Here is a 20,380-nt window from a genome sequence, read left to right as displayed (position 1 = left end):
GTGACAATGATGGCATTCATTTTTATGCTAATTAGGCTCTAAATAATCCTTTATGTTGAAATGAGATAAGTTATGCTAACAGAAAAAACTTTATCCATAGCCAAATCTCCTTAATATGTATTTTAAATATATAATACATGCAAAGGATATATTTCAAGAACTATATGGAACTGTACAAAATCTAATTCGAATATATAAAGTTAAGTGTAGAAATGACTTATAACTAATCTAACACAGGGGTTTATAATGGTTGCAGAATTATGTCAGAAAAAGCCAGATAGAGAATGTTAATATTTGGAACTTATTTTTATAATAGTGGTTAAGGCAACCCACTGCCAATCATACGTTTACAATCTAAGTATTTGTATGTAACGTAGTATTTTCCATTATGGTAATTTTAATTGATCTTAAGCCCATTCCAGAATTTCTCTGTGAAATAATGTAAAAATAAAGTTTTCACCAAGTCATAGTGTGCTGTTCCACATTAGGTGACTGAGAATCTTGAGTGATTATTGGGTTTTGGTGGCAGCTAATTCTGTATTTAAAGCTCAACATTCCCATTTATTAAATGCAATATTGGGGAAATTGCTTAACCTCTTTAAGCTTGTTTTCTATTTTGAATGTAGGGATTTTGGGTGGTTACTATAAAAATGTTAACTAAAGGATCAAATAAAGCACATTGAAAAACATTCCTCTCCTTTTTTGTTCTCATACATAGACTGCTGCCACTTCTGCCAAACAAGACCTCCTTGCACCTTGTAAGAACTTATTAAGCATTTGTTGTTTGACTGTTTCTCAGTAACATGAGCCTAGAGTACATATACTATACAGCATTAAAGAAAAAGTTTTCAGCCTTCTCTGATTATAAGTATTAATGAAGGCAAGAAAACTGAATTGAATTCCTACATGCTAAGACTGGGTCATTTACATTCACTCTCATTTAATTCTCATAATAATCCTATGATGTAATTATTACTATTTTTCTCATCTTATGAGGAAAAAACTCAAAAATCACACAGTGATAGAGTTTAATTCAGAATCCATGTCCTTTCAATTGATGCACAACACTGAAACGACTAAATAGTTTTCAACAAGTTCAAGTGCTGAATTTTGTTTATTAGTTTTTTGCTTGTTTCATGGAAGATAATTTATCATTATTATACACTTAAACAACTAAAAAATAATCTAACAGGCATTACATGTTTTATATGACTTTAAATACCCTTCTATTTTCTTATCTGTAAATATTTTTATATACACTTATAATTAGTATGTATGTGTCTGTATATATAAAATTTTGTATATTACATGCACATATACTATTTTATATTCTCTTTTTCATTGTTTCCAATACATATTCCCATATATCAATTTACTGTGTACTAAGGACATTTAGTGGATATATAAAACATTTTGCTACATTGCTCTATTAGTTGGTTTAGTTCAGACCAGATTTAACAAAGCATTCACAATCAGAAACATAAAATATATCTGTTTTACAGAGTTACAAATGTAGGGAAAAAACTTACGGTTACAGGGTGGAGTAAGGGGGGAGAGTTAAATTGGAAGATTGGAATTGACTACATACTACTATATATAAAATAGATAACTAATAAGGACCTACTGAATAGCACAGGGAACTCTACTCAGTACACTTTGATGGCCTATATACGAAAAGGATCTAAAAAAGAATAGATATACATATATTTATAACTGATTCACTTTGTTATACATCTGAATCTAAAACAACATTGTAAATTAACTATACTCCAAGAAAAGTTTTTCTTAAGTATATGTTTTATCACAGGCAATACTGAACCTAATTCAGCAGTACATGGGTTTATACATCCTCTGTGATAATTTTTTGAGGAATCAGATCATTAGCAAAAACACAACGTTCAACGTTCACTGGTGAGAGAAAGATCAGAAGAAGGAGGGGAGGGAAGAACAGGATGGGCCGTTTCCTACCTGCATATTTTCTCTCATATCTACGGCTTCTCGTAAGGGATGAGCTGCTATCTTAAAGATGTCATCTATGGTTTTAAGACCAACATTCCTGAGCATGGTACACTCCCGAACCTTCTTCCCCATCCTCACTGAAAGGCTGCGCTTCTGTGGCTTTCCTCCTCCACTTCTATTAGTTATTGCTATGTGCACAAAAAGAGTTACATGCTCCATGACGTCACCCACAAAGGAACGGAGCGGAACGTGCCGATACCCAGGCTGCAAGCATTCAAACGGTATTGTATATTGCCCTATAAACTCATCCCCAATGTAGTCATCATCCAGAACCACAAAACGGATCATGGCCAGTTCAGGCAGGTTCACTTGAAACTCAAATGTCTCATCAAAAATAGGGTTATCACTGTTTTGTTGAACAGTTTTAGTTCTTTGTTCCGAACAGTCCGCTGGAATTCCATGTATCTCTATACACACATAGGGATCTATGACATCCCCTTTGGCACAAGCTCCCTTGGGCTTTGGGAAGTTCTGACCACTGATAATCTTAATATGAAGCACTAGAGGAGACACCCCAGGTACAATGCCCTTTGTGTTTGCACTGAAGTAAGAAACTTCATCTCGCATGATAGACGGCCTTAGAACATAGCCACAGCCTCCATTCTGAAGAAACCAGCCTGTGTGGAGGTCCATCATTGGACCTGGAGTCTGAAAATTCATTGCCACAATCTGACAGCCACAATTCCAAAAGTCCTGTGGATTCAAGTTACTGGAATCAATTCTCATGGCGCTTGGATAGATTCGTGATAAGAACTTCTTATTATAATTTACAAAATCCTCTGGGTATTCATTTGCAATTCGGCTGGCCTCTGTCTCACTAAATGAACAAATTTCCCAATAGTTTTGGCTTTTCATAGATAATTCAAAATCCCTATACTGAACAGATTTACAGATAGATACCAAGTCAGAGAGCTCCCTACACAGCAAGATCTGTTTCTGCTCACCATTGTAGTCTACTGACATCCTTCGAGACATTTCGGCTTCTTCATCTTCATCTGTAACTTCTCCTTCTAAAACATCTGTATCAGAAGGCAATTTCTTTCCTTTCACAATGATCATTCTTTTTAATTTTTCTGGTGACGGGAGGTAGGATTCTGACAGCAAAGGTGCTTCAGTATAGAGTTTACTGCCAAAGACCTTTTTCATCTGTTGGACCATTACCTTCTGCTGTGGTAGGGAGCAGTGATTCCCCAAGCAAAGAATGAGTGGGTATTCAGAAGCCACGAAGGCAAATTTATTTATCACCTCTATGACACTTCGAAAGGAAAGGTGTGTTGTCGTGTTGTTTCGGTTACAAAGGATCGGTTCGTTGTCTGAGCCATCATTTACATCAAGCTCAATGCTGCGACAGCCCATTTTCAAAGCTCTAACATACCCGTTAATATCAGCTGGCCCCCTGTACTGGTCTTCAATGAGATAGGTGTTGTGAGAGGCATTGATGTAATAGTGAGATAAAGGCTGGGTCATGTCTTGGGCAACCTTATTCTGTTCAGGATCAAAAATGTTACATTCTGGTGACAACAAATACTGGGTAAAGCCGTCAATTGCAAGAAACCCTTTCTGACGTCCTTCTTCGGAAAGTTCGTATCTCCGAATAATGTCTAAGCACATGTCCTCAGTGATATGGGTGACTCCTTGCTCAGCTTCCAAAAAAAGCATGAGATCATTGGCGTCCAAATATTCTTTGTTTTTTGATATCTGCACAAGTAAGAAATACACTTCCGGCCTGGTGCAAAGTTCACAAAAAGCTTCGCAGAACTCCTCTTCTGTCACTCGAGTTGTCAGCTTTTCTTTGCTCTTCTGGATTTCTTTAAACTTGAGCCTAATCTTGGACTCCTTCAGGGTAGGGTTGAGTTGTTTTATTAACTCTACAGAGGTATCTTCCAACATGATCCCATTCCCATCAACATCCGCTGCTTCAAACACTGTCTTCAACCACATGAACCTTGGTGTGTTCTGGTTTCCCTCCATAAAATCGAGGGGTTGCTTACTTCGAGAAACCAGATACCTCAACCCTGACACCCAGATATTTGCTACGTCCGCTGAATTGGCCACCAAGTCCAGAGACTCGTAGTTTTCCCCGTGGAGTATGGAAAAGGCACAATCCTCACAAATCTGGTCAGCGAGGCCATTGTTTCTAAATGTTTCCGTGTTCTTCCCCAGTCGGATCTCTTTTATGGCAGAAATATCAAGCTTAGCTTTCTCGAGGTCTTTCTTGGAAGGTTCCCAGCGAAGAGCCTGCAGGTCTGTGTCCAGAGTGAAGAACCGGTTGTAAATGCGAGAATTCGGCCGAACTTTCTTCAGCTCACAGCCCGCCTGCATGAAGCTGATGCAGTCGCTCGCGCTGCTGATTTTCTTTTCCGACGGCATGCTGCTGAAAGACACGGTTTTTTTTCTTCCACCACATTTCTGGTTTGCAGGATCCTGTAAAACAATTTGAAAACAATGAATCAATTTACTTTACAAAATAAACAACTTCGGTAACACTCTATGAACTCCGCAGATTCCATTCAGATATTATTATGATTATATGGACAAAAGCTAGCCTAAACCTTACTTTTGTATTGTTTCAGAAAGAAGAAATTGTCCCCAAAACTGAGATTATTAGGTTCAGGAAAAACCAATTTTTGCAATGTCTGGTGTTCTTTGAAATGAAATTAACTACAAATCACTCTTATTTGTTCGTTAAAGGAGATTTCCTAAGATCCTCTACCCCTTGGTACTTAAATAACCTTGCTCAGTCCCTATAGATAAATGAAACAAATAAAGCTGAATTTCTTTAAAAAGTTGTCTTCATTTACAGTTTGTTACAGTTTAATTTTTATACTTAAAATTAGCGCAAATAAAAAATTTTTACCTTACCATACATTACATCAAAAAGTCCTTACAATACAGCTTAACAAAAAAAAAAAATCACCTTTCTTCCTTAAACTATTTTGAAGAATAAAGGCATCTTGAAAGTTAGATTCAGAACTAACAGTAAACAATAACTCTCACTTGAGCAATCTTTCAATTTAAGTGAATATTCAGTTCAGTTCAGTTCAGTCGCTCAGTCGTGTCCAACTCTCTGCGACCCCATGGACCTCAGCACGCCAGACCTCCCTGTCCATCACCAGCTCCCAGAGTCCATCCGCATCCATCGAGTTGATGATGCCATCCAACCATCTCATCCTCTGTCGTCCCCTTCTCCTCCCGCCCTCAATTCCTCCCAGAATCAGGGTCTTTTCAAATAAGTCAGTGCTTCACATCAGGTGGGCAAAGTAATGGAGTTTCAGCTTCAACATCAATCCTTCCAATGAACACCCAGGACTGATCTCCTTTAGGATGGACTGGTTGGATCTCTGAGTAAATGATTTAAATGAACATTATGATAGAGTTGCCATATGATTTGGCAATCCCACTCCTGGGTATATATCCAAAGAAAACTATAATTCAAAATGATACATGTACCCCAATGGTCAGAGTAGCACTATTTACAACAGCCAAGATCAAGTAGCAACCCATATGTCCATAGACAGAGGAATGGATAAAGAAGAGTTGGTACATATAAATATATACACTGGAATACTACTCAGTATTAATAAAATAATGCCATTTGTAGCAACATGGGTAGACCTAGAGGTATCATACTAAGTGAAGTCAGAAAGAAAAGACAAATACCATATGATATCACTTATATGTGAAATCTAAAATATGATGCAAAAACCACTGCAATGATGTAAAGTAATTAGCCTCCAACTAATAAAAATAAATGAAAAAAAAAAATAAAATAAAATATGATGCAAATGAAGTGTGAAGTGAAAGTGGCTCAGTCGTGTCTATGATTCTTTGCAACACCATGGACTACACAGTCCATGGAATTCTCCAGGACAGAATACTGGAATAGGTTGCCATCCCTTCTCCAGGGGATCTTCCCAACCCAGGGATCGAACCCAAGTCTCCTGCATTTCAGGCGGATACTTTACCAGTTGAGCCACAAGGGAAGCCTGATACAAATGAACTTATTTACAAAACAGAAACAGACTCACAGACATAGAAAATGAACTTACGGTTACCAAAGGGTTAAGGGGGTGGGGGAGGGACAAATCAGGATTTGGGGATTAGAAATACAGACTACTGTATATAATACAGATAAACAAGAAGATCCTACTGTATAGCATAGGGAACTATATTCAAACTCCTATAATAAATCACTATGAAAAAGAACATATATTATGTGCGTCTGTGTGTATGTGTATATATATATATATATATATATATATATATATATATATATATATGTCATTTGCTGCACACCAGAAACTAAGACAACATTGTAAATCAACTATACTTCAGAAAGAAAATTAAAATAAATGAACACTATGAGATTCAGACCTACATTTCAGTATAAGGCTATTAACAGACACTGCTTAGAACCAAACAGAAATATTAATGACTTCACTAATTTTTGAGGTTCTTCTGTTCAGACCCAAAGACTCAAATTAATAATGCTCCCAATCACATTATCAACTCAGATAATTCTCCCAGGAAATAATTTCCCAAAAGTACCGTAGTGCATGTTTATAATAGCCAATTTTATAAAGCATATCAAAGAGGCAATGACGTATAGAGAGCCAAAGGCACAGTCCTCAGGGCAAAAATGACTAGTCTCCAGTTGGTTTTGTTCCATTCACTAGTGACCTTGGGTAAGTGATTTAGCCTCTCTGAATCTTAATTTCTGCTTTTAAGTAGGAACTAATAATCATTAAGTATGATAGAGCATTATTATAAGACTCAAAAGAGAAGATGTTCATGAATATTTTTTGTAAGGTTAATCTTTTTGAAGGGAGAGGAACACTTCCTCATATATCTGGTTTCTGTAGGACTGTCAGTAGGCACCAACCAGGATATTGGTAGTTATCTGGAAGCTGATTCACTCCTGACCTATGAGCATTTAAAACAAATCTTCAATGATAAAATGAAAATGTTTAAAAACAGCCATATGATATTACTAATTTAAACACTGAAAAGTGTAGCCCAAGTAGTCTAGGCTGTTTCCTTTACTGTCATTCTTTTAAACATGATAGAATCTCTCCTCTAGGGTCTCTTTAAACTGCAGTTTTGCCTGTAAGAGTCTCACTATCTTGTGATTCAGAAAAAGGCAGGATGGTTTATTATTCAATTGACTAAAACTTTGCCTGGAAAAAGGAAACAGCATTTGCTTTAGTTATGGGATGTTGGGAGGATGATTCATTAACTCAAATATATATCTGATCTTTAAGTGACAGATATAAATTAGTCAATTTAGATTAGAGGATATTGTCTCTTGGTGCTCTGGCATTTAAAAACTTACTCCTATTTTTCTATAGAGTTGTTATTTTTTATTACCCGACAGTGGTCAATTTCCTCATTTTTATGTTAAAAAACAACCATAAATTTTCAGCTGCTTATACACAGATGCACTATTAAAACACATTTGAACACATTTAAACTCGTCACAGCCCACATGCTCAGAAAAATCAGATGTCTGTATTTTCCCTCACTTTCAAGGCAGGAGCCTAATGGCACTGCTGAGATGGGATTAATCTACCAAGTAAAATACTGAGAGAAGCTGTGAATTGTGATGGTAAATTAAACTGTGACTCAGTTTTCCAAAACTACTATTTCACCAGACTTTTAAGTAATGAGAGATTTCACATTAAAAATTATTTTTATATAAGCATATCATGTTCCAAATAAGATGATTGTCAACAGAGTTATAAAACCTATAACAGTTTCTAACAAAGCCTAAATGGGAAATCAGTGTTCCTCTGAATGTACATCTATAGTTCCTGTACCCTATATGTGGTATTATACCATCCTTCCCAACAGTCTAAGCACCACTCTTGACTTCAGCCACTATTTGTTTATGAGAACAAAACTACTGCTATCAGAAAAGCTTTCTCTTACAAGGCTCTCTTCTTTAGGGTGATATCTTCTTATATCAAAATTTTCTCTCCTAGGAAGGTAAGTCTTCAAGAAATAAATGTTTTATATCTACCCTACAAAAGAATCCATCTGCCTCATAATGCTGTAACTTTTGCATAATTATAAAACTTAACCTAAAATGGCTTACAACTTAGAACTAATGGAAAAGATACGATCTTAGGTTATCATCTTACAAAGGACAAAATGCAAAGTTATTACAAGCCTCCAAATGAGCAAATAAATACATTTATATATATAACATATATTACACAAAAGAATAAATTATTTACAGCTCTTTAAATGTGTTTTATTATACTGAAATGGGGGAGAAATGTTTAAATAAATCGAATTAATAAACCTGTTTCCATAAGTTCCCATTGGCATTTGCTCTCTGAATCCAATAAGGCCAGATATGCTGCAAGTTCCTTAACAAAACTCAGCAAACAAAATCATTTTTCATCCGAACACACTGATAAGCCCCATAGAGAACTTTGCTTATTTAACCTAAGCACAGTTTTGGGTCTCAATAATGAATTATTTCAATATAATAATTTTTTAAAAGTATACTAAAGCAGTACAAAAAATGTGAATGCACACAATGCCATAGAACTATACATTTTAAAATGGTAAACTTTATGTTACATTTATTTTATCACAAAAAAAGAGCATACTGAAGCACTGTACAAAAATTTAAGAGTAAAGGAAAATACCCATGTTTTCCTACCTCTGACCTGACAAGTATATTTAAGCAACTAATTGTAATGCAATATATTCTTTCCATTTTTTTTTTTTTGGTAAGCTGTTATTAAGAGAATGAAGATTCTTTGTTAAAACAAATTTACAAAAACATTAAGAATAGCAATCAAAATACCAGTTGTCAAACTGTGATTAGAATCTTGTTTCATAATACAGAAGTTCAGCTACATAAATGCAGATACACTAAAGTGACATTCACTTTTCTTTTTTAGTAAAAGAGGGGGGAAACATTTATTTCTGAGTAGTTCTCCTAAGAAAGTCTCCAAATAAAAATTTAATAGACTATAACTAAAAGACAAATATAGGCACACAAATCTTATTTTCACCATAGGAAGCCTATCTTGTTCTTACAGATAACCTATGAACTATAATCCCATCCTAATGATATTCATCCCAGTTTTATGAACTTCCAAGGAAAATTCAGAAAAGGTTTAGTTGATACATGAAACCTTCAAGGGATTATAGACAATATAATCTAGGACCCAAATGAGCCCCAACAAGGATGCTGGTCCCATTCTTCATTCATTCAACAAACAATCCTTCATGCTATAGATTAGCACATTTAAGAGTTTTTTGGAGCAACTGATAAAGTCTCATTTTTATCTTACATAGATCACTTTAGATGTACACTCAAAGGATTTGATACAGATGAAACTGAAGATGGGGCAGAAGGTGAGAGCTACAGCATTAAAGGAAAGAGATGTGAGGTCCTGAGGTAGGTCACTAACGAAAGGAATGTAGGGAAGTGAGAAGTATCAAGAAACAGGAGGTAAAATCAGAAGTTCTTGACTCAATCTAGGATGACTCCTAGGTTTCTGGTTTGAATGAAAGGTGAGTGGAAATACTGCTAATAGATAGGAAATACAAGGAGAGGTAAAGTTGAAGAGGAAGTATGTTTCCTTTGTGTTATGGTGGACTTCAGATGACCACAGGCCCCCTAGGTCAAGAGGCTGGGCAGAGGAGAAGATCTAAGGCAAAAAAAAGCAAACAACAAAAGGCTAAGAGGTAAAAGAACCAGGAGCACGATTCTCACAGAAAAGCAAGCAACAGATTTGAATGAGCAGGTCTGGAAAATAAGATGTTAAATGGCTTACTGGATTCAGTCATTAAGATATTTACTGGTAACTTTAATAAGAGAATGTTTCATGTTGTCTTCAAAATGGTGAGGATGGTGACGGGGTGACAACCAGACTGTAACCTGAAAACAGTTGGAAGCAAAGAGTTCCAGGAAAGAAAAGCAGACACAACGTTCCGTCAGTGGGAAAGAGGGTCAGGATAACCATCATATAATCAGTGAGGGGTAGTGTGGCCACAGATGAGAGTGTTTTGCAGGCAGAGTGAGAATAATAAGTCAAGAGAAGGCCACCCTCAAATTGCTGGTTTTACCGACTTATGTTGGCGACAGAATAGATTCCAAGTGTAGTGTATGCATTAGATGTATATGTCCTGTATGTAATGTATACTTATATCTAGAGTGTCCTGTCCAATGGACCTATGCCAAAATCCGCAACCATGCCTGGCAGTTAGGTAGTCTAGAAAAAAGCCCAGCACCCTACACAAGGCCTAACTCTTCACACAGAACTCAAGGAAAGGCAAAGGTGGTATCTGTTGCCTTCAAGTTTCAAATAAAGGAAGATTGCAACTGTAGAATAACGTCACTCTTTTCACATTAACATTTCCAAAGCTATTTTCTCACAGTAAACTCAAACTACTTAATGCAAAGTCACAAACAGGTGACATCACTTCCTTACGGTGAGCATCCTGTGACCCACCTAATGTCACTGTGTGAGACAGTGAGGGCGGAGGTCCTGAGACTCACTGCTGAGAAGTGGGTGAAGTCTGACCCAAGCTCTGTGAACCACAGGCTCAACCTGGTGGTTCTCACTAAGCCTAGTTGGTAAGAAGCTGAATTTTATTACCCGTTAAGAAAGTGTTCATTCTCTACACCATCTTATAATTCAAGAGAACTAACTAAAGGCAATGCGAAGTTATGCATGCACATATCTATCACCAAATTAAGTTTCATGTCTGTATTTAACATTACATTTCATTTATAAAAGGTGATCCCTTTAACAAAATGCACTAAAGTCATCCCCTTTAAGAAAACTACCCCACTGTGTACATGTGGTGGTGGCGTTGAGAAATTCACCAAGTTATAGGAAGGTGGTGATCCTCTAAACATTTTTTTTCTTAGTGACACATCTTAAATGACTCTCCTAATCTGAAAGCAAAAATGTTGATTTGCTAAAAGCAGAGGTGGAATAAAATGTAGAATCTGTCCACTTCAGAGTGGGTTCTTAGTACCTTTTATTTGTTTTGTTGAACAGAGGAAGCTTTCTGTTATGCTGTATCTCACTGCCATCATTTACTCATTAGAATTCATTATGACATGACTCTAAGTAAAAGTGATTATCTCGGGCTCTTCTGCTGGCAAGGTTTCTACCCAGTTAGGGCTTTTCTACAAATATGATGCTCATTATGCACATTCCATGAATTAGTTGAAAATACAGTACTCACTTTTGCAAAGATTAACTGATCACCTACTACGTGCTAGCACCATCCCAGTGATTGGTTCTCTAAAATTTATTAATCCCAACATTAACAGCACCTTGAATAATGCTCTTTCCATCATACTTTTAATGTATAGCTTTTATAACTGATGAAATCTGTAAGCAGAATATTGACAAAATCATCAAATTTAATAAGTCAAACAAAACATATAACAAATGCTTTTAAATACAAAAAAAGCAGCTTTAAACAACATTGAGGATGTTTGAGAACCAAGACATAAAGGGGCACAAGAGCTGATGATGCAATATTTAAAAGGAAGTGCTAGTAATTAAGTATAGTTAAATTATATCTTTACCACTAGGGCATTTATTGAGATATTTAAAACTGGACAAGAGAAAAACTAAGCTTTAAAGTGTTCAAAATCTATAAAAGTCTTAGGTAAAATAGTTTTAAAAATCACTTCCATTTAACAAGAAAACAAATACAACTTTCACATGGATCTACACTATAACTTTATGCCATGGGGAAAAAGTCTTAACACAGCCCTACCTGTGACTCCATTATTCCAAGATGTGTAAGAAAGACCTGGCCACTAACTGTGTGGCTTGTCAGAGTTTGCTGCAGGAACCCAGAAGATGGCATCAGTGGGTTTAGTCACACCAAAGTCCTGTTGCCAAGTTCTCACAGTAACTGTTAATAGTCAGACTACAAAGCACTTTATCAACCACAATAGTACTGGATTTTTAATAGGCTAACATTTTTTAATGCCTCCTAAAATGACTGGAACAGCAGAAGCAAGATTATGGAGTCATATTCTGTTAGTTTCATTTTGAGAAAAGAGGCTTCCTTACTCTCCAGACCATTCTCTAGACCATCTCTAGACTAAAAAGGCTTTGGTTTGAAATTTTCAACAAAGCTAGGAAGAAACCAACTCAGAGAAATGGTACGAATAACAGTAAATAATACCAAAATATCCTTTTCAGCCGACTCGAGGGGTGTGAGTTTGAGAAACCCTGGGAGACAGTGAAGGACAGAGGACCCTGGTGTGCAGTCCAGTCCATGCCTGCTGCATGTTCAGTCGTGTCCACCTCTGTGACCCTGCAAACAAGAGCCCGCCAGAGTCCTCTGTCCATGCGATCCTCCAGGCAAGAATACCAGAGCGAGTTGCCATGCTGAGATCTCCCCAACCCAGGGATCAAACCTGCATCTCGCATGTCCTGCATTAGCAGGCAGATTCTTTACCACTGCGTCACTTGGGAAGCCCAAGCACTGTAGTCCATGGTGTCACAAAGAGTTGCACATGACTTAGCAACTGAACAACAACAATCCTTTCCAGATCACGACTTCAAGAACACTATAACCTGATTTATATATTTTAAATATTACGTATGATGTTTGTTCAACAACAGTGGACTAAAGATGAATTACCTCTTCTTGAACTTTATTCTATATACCCTCATCTCTGTGATTCATTCAAGAGGCAAAATTATAAACCTAACTAAGAATCTCTGACTTTTCATTGCAGATCAAGGCACATAGGTAAAATCAAAGACTGTTCACCTGTTTGGAATTATTTTTTCACTTGTACAGAAGTTAAACCCATATGGGTGAGGAGATATGGCTGCAGGTCAATAAAGGCTGGAAGCCTATGTCTCTAGATGTCTAATCACTCTATTATTCCATTGATTCCTGCCATCTCTGTTTCCCCCACAGAAAGAGGGCACAAAACCTGTGATTATTTATTTTCAAACCTCACTATCTGATGGACTTTCTATTTTCAACTCTTATTTCCCTGCAAGGACACAAGTATAAATGTTCCTGTATAGTGTCAACCGCCTTCATGGGAAAGGTCTTGTTTCTCACTTAAACCTTGCCAATCTCCTCTTGCATCCTTCACAATCCACTACTTCATATATAGTTACAAGGTACACCAATGATCCCATTTTTCTAGTAAAAAACTTGACTGCTTTCACATGACCTCTATCAAGAGTTGGGAGGGGGCGGGGTGTCTTGCCCTCAAAATGATTTAAAGAAAATAAAACACTTGACTGTTTTGAACTAATCCAACTGCTACATGAAGTACATGCTTCTGTTTATTATAAATCCCAGGGGACTTTGTTACACTACTGTGTCTTGGCAGCACCCATATGAATAAAATGAAGGGGAAACCAATAAAGGTCATCTGACAATTATCCAATGGCTTCTGAAGAATGACCTGCTGCTACCAATCCTATTCCTCTAAGACAGATGTCCACCTCACACTCAAACACTATATTTAAAATTCATTGGTAGCCTGTGCAACTCTCAACAGAGGTGCCAAGAACCAAGTGGGCCTGGAGACCGAGATATGATTCTGTCCTTCCTCACGAGACTCCCTACGCAGCAGGCCTAGGAATCCTGGCTGAACTTAGGCCAGAGCCAACTCCATTGCTTCTGGCGTGAGGATTAATCAGAGGTGCTCCTTAGGGAAGGTAGCATGTCATAGTCCCTATGAAAACAAAGTGTGTAATGAAGAATATGTAAAATATGGTTTTAATAACTATATTGCTAACACATCTCTTTCAGGGTCCTGTTACAGGGATCAAATATTGGGTTGGCCAAAAGGCTCGTTCAGGTTTTTCTGTAACATCTTACCGAAAAGCCCAAATGAACCTTTTCACCAACCCAAAAGAATGCCCTAATTATTTGTCTAAGCATATATTGATGCTTAACTCGGGCATCCATCAGAACTTGATATTTAATTAGAGAGGCATTAAAAACTATGCATAATTTTGTTTTTTCATTCCAAACTAATGTTGCATATACTTAAATTATCTGAAAAATTAAAATTCAACAGGAATGGAACATTATTAAGTTCATTTCAAAAATGTTGCTGAAAAAAATTCCCATTTTCCTTTGTCTGCTAAATAACCAGCTCACAGAATAGTTTCTGCTTCATTTCGACTTTTCAATTTTTAATGGTAATATTTACCATCAAGTATGAGACACTGTTATATTATTTACATTGATTTCAGTCAATGTGGAATTTAAACATAGTCTCCAGTCATCCAAATCTGAATAAAACAAATTTAAAACTGAAAAGGAAATACCCAATATGTTTCAATAATATGTGAGTTCTACCATTTGTTACCATAGGGTGTTATTGGAGCTCAGTTTCAGAAACAGATGTGATTTATAAAAATAAAATCATGTAAACCTTGAAATTTGCTAGGAGAGTAGATCTTAAAAGTTCTCATCACAAGAAAAACAAATTTTAAATATGCACAGTGATAGATGTTAACTAAACTTATTCTGGTAATCATTTCACAACATATACATACATGAAATTATTATGTGGCACACCCAAAACCAATACAATGAATTTATCAGTTAAATCTCAATTTAAAAAAGAAACTCACTCAGAGCTATATTAGCTTAAGTGAAAATAAGGTTATAGTCAGCCTTGCTTCAGAGCATAAAGTTGAATAAAATAAAATTTTAAAAATGATCAAATTCCAGGAATTCATGATTTTTCTGTGCAACATTTGATAAGAACAGATTTCAGACTTTAATCATTTATAAATTCCAAATGGGGTAAATATAAAATATATAACTATTAGTGGCATTTTTTAGAGGTAGATAAGTGCCATTGTACTATATAGAAATTAACACATTTGGGTTTCTCACTAAGAGAAAAATATCTTACAAGAGATTTAAAAACAATAAATTTACTTTATGAAAACATGTTGTAAAAGTGTGTGACTCTGGACATAAAGATTAAATGTCAGTATAACAGCATAATTCTATTCAAAGCTAAAATACAATTCATTTATAGTCTAAATCCATTTTTCTCTACACTTGGAGAAGCCTAGCCTCCCATTTAACAAATAAATGTACATCAACAAATGGGCCATTCTTGCATTGGCATTAAGTTTTATAGGTTCTAAAATTTATACTTAAGTTATTTTAAAATTTCCCAGTTGAAGATTTCTTCTGTAATAGATTTTGAAGTGCAATCTCTAAACTTTCTATAAGGCAGATGCCTGAACCACATATAAAATAGACCTAATGCAATGTAAAAATGCATCCTTAATATTTTTTCTCTTATGATAATAATGAAATATGTGTTTCAGGACTAGTTACCAAAGAGACGTAAAATCTTTGGCTCAAATAGCCAACTTGACTTGAATATCATTATGAATCTGATTCAAGGTTTCAAGTTTTATCCATAACTTCTGAATGGGTTAGTAGCATCTAACACTTTAATCCTTATTGTATTACCTCGGTTTAACTGAACATCAGCATCTGTCCATGTGCAACAAACAGATGGCAGATCTCAGAAAATGTATATTTTTAGCACACTTCTTTAGGGTGAAGGCTCCCTGATACCCAGTGAAGGCTCCACAGTCAAAACAGAAACAAATCTATTGTCTTAATTTAGAAAAATGTAAAAGGAAACTATATAAGGACAGCTTTTATTTGAGATGATAAAAGTCAAACTCCTAAAAACTAAAATACCTTACTTATAGAAATTACTGCATTCTCCCCAAAGCATTGGATTGGGGACTAACTGATTTTAGTTACCATCACCACCTACTTGCATGACTTTATGACAGGCAAAAAGTTCTATATCTATTGTTTTTATTTATCAGAATAATGTAATAATTTCTGGCCTAATTCATAGAGTTATCTCAAGGATCAAAGGAAATAAAGCATGCTAAAACCCTCTGAAAAGCATTCCAAAGGAGTGAATTATAGATCCATCTTACTTATGAATAAAGTAAAATACAGCAATATTTTTAAAAGCAATCAATTTTTTTAAAAATCAGGTTTATTCCAGAAGTATAAGAATGTATCAGCATTAAGAAAGTCATCAATGCAATCCAATAAATAAATAAGCTAAAAGAGAAAAACAATATGATCCTACCTATAAATTCCTCCAAGGTAATACAATATTAATTCCAATGAAAACATTCAGTAAACTGAAAAAGAAGGTAACTTCCTTTACATGATCAAAATCCTATTTCAGAATCCTAAAGGAAAGATCATATCAACTGGTAAAGATTTAGAAGAATTCTCATTAAAATTTAAAAAGTAACAAAACAAAAGGCTACTATTTGTTCTACATTTTAACATAATTCTGGGTACTTCCCTCAAAGCAATAAGACAAGGGTAAGAAATTAAGCATAATATATGATAAAGGAAGTGAAAGAGCATTACTAGTCACAGAGATGATAATTATATACCTAGAAAATTCAAAAGAATCAACTAAAAATTATTAGAAATAATAAAAGACATGGTGGCAAAACAAAGTATAAATATAAAAAATTAATAGCTTTCTTATACAACAATTTGCTTCTAAATGTAATGGCAGGGATGGGTAGAAGTGAGACAAACCCATTCAAATTAACAACAGATATTTAATAAATTTAACAAGATACAAAAATTACGCATAAAATTTTATTTCATATAAAGTTGATAAAGAGGGTCAAATAAATGAAAACATTAAAAAAAATTACTTACTGGAAAGATAATGCTGGTAAAATTCAAGTTCTACACTAACTAGTAGATAAATACAATAAAATTCTAATGAAAAGCCCAGTGGGATTGTTTCATGGGGTAGGGTGGAAGTGGCATTTAAAATAACAAAGGAAACAATATATTAGTCAAGTATTAGTGTTCGAAAATTCACTATTCATTTGAACAAAAATATAAGTAAATTACAGTTTCATGCCAGACCTAATAATTATTTTAGACGGATTTAAGATACAATAGGGTTTAGAAGTACTAGAAAAGACTCAACCATATATATTTCTATAGTTTCGAGTGGGGAAGATCTCTTCTTAAATAAATCAAGGCCACACAAGCCACAGAGGAAAAGACTGATAGATATGAGCCCAAAAAAGCTTAAAACTGTGTCCAATTTTTTTTACTCTCAAACTTTAAACTATTTGATATATGCTTCTTAATTTGTAAAATTTGTTCACAAACTAATTTTGGAAAAGATGAATTCACAAAATTATACAACTGTTTCAAAATTAATGAAAAGATGCTCAAACACAAATACTTATATGTACTATAGATACACAAATAAATTTATTAATTTGCATACCAGATTATCAAAGATTAAAAAAATGTCAGGTTATAGAGAAAAGGGAATTTCTATATAATGTTAAGTTAGTATAAAATGGAACAACTTTTCCAGAAGGCAATGTGATAAATGTTTTAAAATGTTAAAGATGTGTCTACTTTGATCTAGTAATATCACATTTGAGACTTTATTTTAAGCAAATATTTGAACAAACAGGCAAAGATATAAGTACATGGAAATTCAATGTTACTCTGTGAATAATATTAAGGAAATCAGAAATAAACTAATAAACTAAACACTCATCCCTAGTAAGGACTGGCAAAATAAATTATAACACATTCATGCAAAAAGATTCTATGTAGTTCTTATAAGGGTGACATAGATCCATAAATCTTAAAAGGGACCATCTGTGTGTGGATGTGTGTGTGTATATGTCCTTAAAAAATAGATAATATAAAAGAGTACATATATTATGAGATCACATCACTAATATATAACAAATCTGAAAGGCTCTATTCCAAGTGGTAATAGTGGTTTTCTTTAGGGGAAAAGAAGGAGAATTATGAAAATAGTTTTCTCTGTTTTGTTCAAATTATTCAAAATTAACATATATTAGCATATAGTATAAAAAAAATATTAAAGATGTTTCCATAGCATTGAGTTCCCTAGTAGCACAGCTGGTGAAGAATCCACCTGCAGTGCGGGAGACCTGGGTTTGATCCCTGGGTTGGGAAGATCCCCTGGAGGAGGGCATGACAACCCACTCCAATATGCTTGTGTGGAGAATCCCCATGGACAGAGGAGCCTGGGGGGCTACAGTCCACAGGGTCGCAAAAAGACATGACTGGGCGGACTCAGCACACACAGTCCTATAATTACCTCATTAATTATCAGAAAGATGTACCTTGTAGAGATAATGATATACATCTATAAAGAGTTAACGAGGCATAATTAAAGTGCATTACCTTATTTTTAGGACTTCCCTGGTAGCTCAGCTGGTAAAGAATCCGCCTGCAATACAGGAGAACCCAGTTTGATTCCTGGGTCAGAAAGTTCCCCTGGAGAAGCAATAGGCTACCCACTCCAGTATTCCTGGGCTTCCCTGGTGGCTCAGATGGTAAAGAATCTGCCTGCAATGCAGGAGACCTGGGTTCGAGCCCTGGGTTGGGAAGTCCCCTGCAGGAGGGCATGGCAACGCACTCCAGTATTCTTGCCTGGAGAATCCCCATGGACAAAGGAGCCTGGTGGGCTGCAGCCCATGGGGTCACAAAGAGTCAGGATGACTGAGCGACTATGCACACACACAACTTACATTTACGAAAATAATTATACCAATATTATTTTAGTTAAATATAAAACTTTATATATTTATTATTCTTAGGACTGGCCAATGTGTTTCTATTACAGTATGACAAAATATCCCCTAAACATGATAAATCTTTGATTCAGAAGTTATTTTAGAATCTTACACTTTAGAACTACTGACTTTAATTCATGTATGAACGTGGAACTGGACCATGAAGAAAGCTGAGCACCGAAGAACTGATGCTTTGGAACTGTGGTGTTGGAGAAGACTCTTGAGAGTCCCTTGGACTGCAAAGAGATCAAACCAGACAATCTTAAATTAAATCAGTCCTGAATATTCATTGGAAGGACTGATGCTGAAGCTGAAGCTCCAATACTTTGGCCACCAGATGCGAAGAACTGACTGATTAGAAATGACCCTGTTGCTGGGAGATTGAAGGCAGGAGGAAAAGGGGACAACAGAAGATGAGATGGTTGGATGACATCACTGACTCGATGAACATGAGTCTGAGCAAACTCTGGGAGTTGGTAATGGACAGGGAGGCCTGGTGTGCTGCAGTCCATGGAGTCGCAAAGAGTCAGACACGACTAAGTGACTGAACTGACTTTAATTAGCCTTGGTGAAAGCAGTGTTCAAAGCACAATGCAATTTTGCAGTGTATCTGTAAAAATAACCTCATTAGTACTTAAACAATCAATCTAATGAAAATGTATAGTATATCTCCTATTGAATCAGACTTTTGCTACCTCTAAGCTTTGAGAATAAATATAAATAGATGAATGTTCCCAGAGGAAGAAAAGGAGATTAAACGAGATTTCCTGACTAGTTGTTTAAATCAATTGATTTCAATTAAATGCACTCCATTGATAATGAGATTCAAATCTGCTGTATTAAATTAGGAATTAAATATGCTTCAGAGAAATTGGATTCAGTAAGAATTCCATGTAGATTACAAGAAATTTAATCTTTCAGAGAACACATCCTAATTATCAAATTTTCAATAATTTTCATTAAATACAAAGTGTAGCCCTACAAGTTCTCCTATAGCTTTGGCCTAATCCTCTATTTTCACATCTAGATATGGGTTTCAAATTTGCCTTTGTGTTTTATACTCAACACATTCTCTTTCCCCCTCTTTTTTTTTTTGGAAGACAGAGTACACAAAAGTATCTTTTATTGTTTCCTAAATCCGTATTTCCAGTAGCCATGTATGGATGTGAGAGTTGGACTATAAAGAAAGCTGAGCACTGAAGAATTGATGCTTTTGAACTGTGGTTTGGAGAAGATTCTTGAGAGTCCCTTGGACTGCAAGGAGATCCAACCAGTCCATCCTAAAGGAAATCAGTCCTGAATGTTCATTGGAAGGACTGATGCTGAAGATGAAACTCTAATACTTTGGCCACCTGATATGAAGAACTGATTCACTGGAAAAGACCCTGCTGCTGGGAAAGATTGAAGGCAGGAGGAGAAGGGGACGACAGAGGATGAGATGGCTGGATGGCATCACCAACTTGATGGACATGAGTTTGAGTAAGCTCCGGGAGTTGGTGATGGACAGGGAAAGCCTGGCATGTTGCAGTCCGCAAAGAGTCGGACATGACTGAGCGACCGAACTGAATCCATATTTCTTTATTGCTTTAATTATAGCAAGAGTCCCTTCTTTAATATAGGTTTCTTACCTAAACTCAACTGACCCAAATTCACAAAGTTGTTTCTGTACATCTTTGCCACTTAAAACACTCCTCTACTAACTACACTTAACTTTCTACATT

The 20,380-nt window shown here is 35.7% G+C and overlaps 1 protein-coding gene across 8 annotated transcripts in view; it reads right to left on the bottom strand.

The window, feature by feature from the left end:
* The window catches only part of PLCL1 (phospholipase C like 1 (inactive)), a 358,825-nt gene that overhangs the window by 72,409 nt on the left and 266,036 nt on the right, over positions 1-20,380 (bottom strand). For 5 of the 8 annotated variants that reach the window (XM_070458506.1, XM_070458508.1, XM_020889957.2 and 2 more), the window contains one exon: positions 1,969-4,443. In XM_070458506.1, the coding sequence (XP_070314607.1) occupies positions 1,969-4,443 (2,475 nt within the window). Of the gene's footprint in view, positions 1-1,968; positions 4,444-18,267; positions 18,314-20,380 lie in introns of all 8 variants that reach the window. The other 3 variants (XM_070458507.1, XM_070458509.1, XM_020889960.2) reach the window with 1 other exon arrangement.

The sequence above is a fragment of the Odocoileus virginianus genome, chromosome 30 (genome assembly GCF_023699985.2).
Source record: "Odocoileus virginianus isolate 20LAN1187 ecotype Illinois chromosome 30, Ovbor_1.2, whole genome shotgun sequence".
In the NCBI taxonomy this organism is placed as follows: domain Eukaryota; kingdom Metazoa; phylum Chordata; class Mammalia; order Artiodactyla; family Cervidae; genus Odocoileus; species Odocoileus virginianus.
Note: the sequence above shows the minus strand (reverse complement) of the source record. Positions and strands in the feature narration are given on the sequence as shown.